The 4,374-nt window shown below is 41.8% G+C and overlaps 1 protein-coding gene across 1 annotated transcript in view; it reads left to right on the forward strand.

Moving 5' to 3' along the window:
- The first annotated feature begins 198 nt into the window (after positions 1–198).
- LOC109483722 (TAF6-like RNA polymerase II p300/CBP-associated factor-associated factor 65 kDa subunit 6L) overlaps positions 199–4,374 on the forward strand; it is a 7,316-nt gene continuing 3,140 nt past the window's right edge. The window contains exons 1-9 of the mRNA XM_019786774.1: positions 199–519; positions 1,161–1,247; positions 1,674–1,824; positions 2,069–2,107; positions 2,510–2,598; positions 2,811–2,885; positions 3,264–3,359; positions 3,744–3,868; positions 4,209–4,341. Of these exons, the coding sequence (XP_019642333.1) occupies positions 289–519; positions 1,161–1,247; positions 1,674–1,824; positions 2,069–2,107; positions 2,510–2,598; positions 2,811–2,885; positions 3,264–3,359; positions 3,744–3,868; positions 4,209–4,341 (1,026 nt within the window). The 5' untranslated portion in view covers positions 199–288. The remainder of the gene's footprint in view (positions 520–1,160; positions 1,248–1,673; positions 1,825–2,068; positions 2,108–2,509; positions 2,599–2,810; positions 2,886–3,263; positions 3,360–3,743; positions 3,869–4,208; positions 4,342–4,374) is intronic.

A 4,374-nucleotide genomic window follows, 5' to 3' on the forward strand; every position in this document is an offset into this window, starting at 1 on the left:
GGTCGAGGTCAATGGCCTTTGACTTATGTAGTGGACTACTCCAAAGGTATCGCTATTTATTTTACATCATTCAATCTTTGATGGGAGTATTTTTGTTTTTGAACATGAACAAAATCAAAAACTGATCACAATACAAACGATATTTCTTGTCTTTTACGAGTTTTTCTACAGAAATTGGGAAGGTAAATTAAAGACCCCCTTCTTCACAAATGGTTCAATCCACACAAAATGGCGGACTGAATTGTGATTTTCTACCTTTGTGTGTTTTTGTTGGAATTTTTAACTAAAATGATGCAGAACATGAACGATTCGCACGCTCCTCCGCCGTCCCAACAATCGACAGAAACCACAGCGGCATCGGGAGCCTCTACCTCCGCTCCAGGGGAAAGGAAGTTCGCTCAGATTCCGAAAGAGTCCGTGAAGGCCCATGCGGAATCCATTGGCATATCTGAAGTGTCAGACGATGTTGCCGCTATGGTCGCCGAAGACGCCTGCTACAGGCTACGCGAAGTCATGCAGGTACGGTCTTCCGCAAGAATTCGTCACTTACTCTATAACATACTAACGGGCCCGTTAACGTTATTACCTTACTTAAGCTCCTACCTGGCCGAAGACATATCTACTATACTCTTTTGTGGGCTTGCTGGGTCCAAATATGAACGAATAGAATCCAGAAAGGCTACTGGTGAACACCATCTCTCAACTCCGGAGGATTCTTGCCACACAACAACCGGCTGTTCTGTACAAGCAGTTGCCTCCAGTAACAGACCAACACGGTTACAAGACACGCCATGGCCACGCAAGCTGAAATACACTCAGACTGCCAAAACCCAAAACTAACGCCATGATAAAGACTTTTATGTATAGGTCTGTCTTGACATGGAACACTTTGCCTGATGGCGTTGAATGCGCTAGTAAGTGTAGGTTTCGGCAGGAGCTCGTGATGTATATCAACGAGTCTAATTGATTTTCCATGTTGTAATTGTAAATACTAGATATCAGCCTTTATGTAGTTTGTATGTCCTTGTTCTAATTCTATGTTTTTACGGTCCAGGAAGATTAGCTGCATATTCGTGTATTTGTGTACAACAGCTAATGGACTGAATAAAGTATCCAAGCACATAAAATGTTCTAAAGTTTCAACGTTTTTGTCCCTCTAGGCAAGCTGCCAGTTTATGAGACATGCGAAGAGAAAGCGTCTGACAGCAGAGGACTTCAACAGGGCACTGCGGTGGGGCAACGTGGAGGTAACCTCATCTTCAAACAGATTTCTGAGAGGGATCTCTATGTTTTCCCAACAGCATAATATATTATTCTGTATCATTATGTTTACCGAAGGAAAACATATTGTTTTTGCTCAGTTTCCTCATTTGAACCAGACCGTCTATCACCATGGTAACTGGTGTTGGGTTACATAATGTTGCAATTTTATACATGTAGTAGGAGGGATTTAGACTCCTGTCACCATATATGTGAATGTGTTCGAGTAAGCATTAACAGAGCGGACCATATGCGAAGGTAAACATTATGCATTTGCTTTGCAACTGTTACCTTTCTAGTTAGTATTTAGTATGCTATGTAACGTTATTACTTAGGGTATGAATATACAATATAATTATTGAAAATTATCAGTAATATTATCATACATGTAACATTATGTATGTTGTTTTCAGCCAATGTATGGTCACAACTCTCCCGACCCCATGGTGTTCCGACCAACCAAAGACGCGGAGCTGTACTTTTACGAGGACAAAGAGATCAACCTTACTGAGTTTGCCATGGAAACCATCCTGCCCAGAAATCCGGGGGAAACAACTGTCAAAGGTAAACGGCTTTCACTTAGATAGATTACCTGTTACTTTTGAAATCCAGTTTGTAGATATCTTGGAGGCAACTGTTTTACCACCAGATTGCTTTATGCATGTCGTAAACTTGGACATCCTTGATATGCTGCCGTGGCTGATACCATAATATTGCTGTTTTTGGTGTTGGATAGGAATGTATAGAAATTGGTGAAATGTTTTTTATGGAGGTTAAACTGTTTTTCCTTTTTTTTTCATCTTCACAGCTCAGTGGTTGGTGGTTGAGGGTCGTGACAAGGGAGCAGGTAGAAAGTCATATCAGTACTTTGACTGATTCCCAAGCAGATCTTGGAGTGGAAGACTATTACAGTAATGATTTCTGACTAGGCACTTAACTGGCAGTCCTTCACACCATTGGCCCAGGGGTAGTTGCTGTCAAAGAAGCCCAGTTAGTCAGAAAATATTTTCTATCCCAATATCTGCTTGAAGATTATATTTTGGCAACTTCTATTACATAGTACTAGTACATGCATGTATAGGCTTATTGCAAGAAGTCTCTGTAAATATATGTCTATGGGTCTATGGTCTGTATCTGATAATCTACAAAATTGTCTTTACCTTCTACCTGCTGAAGTAGCTTTTTGGCAGCAGACAGCGGGAAAAAGTTAAAAAGCTCCATATTCTGATGCTGGATTCTGCCATTGCAGGAAGCTCCCCAGCCTTGTCTGAGGAACTGGTGCAGTACTACGACCAGGTCACACGGGCCATCCTGGGTGGAAATGAACAGCTCATTAAGGTGACTCATGGCTCAGGTTGTACAAAGGTTTGAACAAGAATGTAGCACTGTCATATGTTTGGAGTACCCTCACGATATGCCTTTAATTTCTACAAATTACAATTATAATCTAAATGAACAAAAATCTGTATTTCTTGCCTCAGAGGTTAGAGATTCCTGTACAAGCGACGCTTATTTTGACTTGATATGTTTAGTAGTCTTCTCTGTTCCAGACGGCTCTAGCCGACTTGAGGACCAACTCCAGAGTCTCAGCCCTGCTGCCCTACTTTGTGTACTTGGTGGGAGAAGTAAGTCCCTTTAACATTGTCTCTGTGTGATGTTTTTCCATACAAGGACTCTGAGGTACAACACTGAACTCCACTTATGTGGAAGAAATGGCAGTTTTCATGCCCTGACTTGTAATTTCCTGAAGTCCCTCCCCTGTGATAACTGCTCCAGGGTGTTGGAGACTGAAATTATTACTGATAAATGATAATGTTATTTATTGATGTAACATTGCATGTTTATGGAAAAACTACAATTGTATGCATCTAGAAGTGCTGCTGGAAAACAATATAATATGTGTATGTTCAACCCTCCTTTGAGTTTGACCATAATAAGACTATAGCAACACACATGGTTTGTTAAGTTTTATTTTGCACTCCTTTCCCATTCTTCTCTCCCAGGTGAAGTCCATCAGCCATGACCTGGAGGCACTGACCCGCCTGCTCCAAACTGCTCAGGCCCTGATCCAGAACCCTCACCTGTACCTGGGACCTTATGTCAGTGCCTTTGCCTTCATCCCGAAAAACATCTGCATTTTACAAATGATAGTGCCATAAAACACAAATACATGTAAAATGAAAATGTCCCCATGCCATGTGTAAGCAGTTGTACATTTGTTAGATAACTTTCAAACAATTTGTTATAATAATCACAAATATAGTGATAGACTTGTGCATTAACTGTGGAATACAATTATTGCTTCTTGTTCCTGCCACTCAATGTAATGTTTTTAGAGGTTAGGAGCAGTAATGCAGTAGATGTATTAGAGAGCATACTGTGCAAAGATTAGTTACCTCCATACTGGGTAGTATCTGCTGCATATTCTGGTAGTTAAAGGATTGTAATAGAAATCCATTGACACATTGTTGTGACCCGTACAGTTGAAACAGCTGGTGGCCAGTGTGATGTACTGTATCCTGGAGCCACTGGCAGCCTCCATCAACCCACTTAACGACCACTGGGCACTGAGAGACTATGCTGCAAGGCTGCTGGCACAAATATGCAGGTACTAGTCTGTGTAACACAAACTCACACTGGTTTGTGGCCATTCCTCTTAGCCAGGAAACATGTTTAGAAGTACCGATAGCTCAGGTTTCCTTACTGCTATGGAAACCACATCCTCGAGCACCATCCATGACCATGGTGACTGACAGCTCAGCCTGACCATAATTGGTCCATGCTAGCAAATACATTGTATGCATAAATCAACAAGATTAGGATGTTCCTAATTCCCAAACTTAGAAGTCTTGGCCATCAAGCTTCTTGGGGCCTGTCTCTGATGTCATGAATGTGATTTTTAGTCTCTGATGCTACTTAGCCTAACATTGTGCTGTTCCTTCCCTGAGGTCTGGCTGCATGAGTGTGGAGGGATTACAGAAACAGCTGCTGCTTGCCCTACAGAAAGTGTTGGTGGACCCAGCCAGACCTTTGTGCTCTCACTATGGAGCTGTGGTAGGACTCACAGCACTGGGGAGCAAGGTAACATCTACAGTCATGTGTATAGTCTAAAAA

The sequence above is a fragment of the Branchiostoma belcheri genome, unplaced genomic scaffold (assembly GCF_001625305.1).
Source record: "Branchiostoma belcheri isolate BF01 breed outbred unplaced genomic scaffold, Haploidv18h27 scaffold66, whole genome shotgun sequence".
Lineage (NCBI taxonomy): Eukaryota > Metazoa > Chordata > Leptocardii > Amphioxiformes > Branchiostomatidae > Branchiostoma > Branchiostoma belcheri.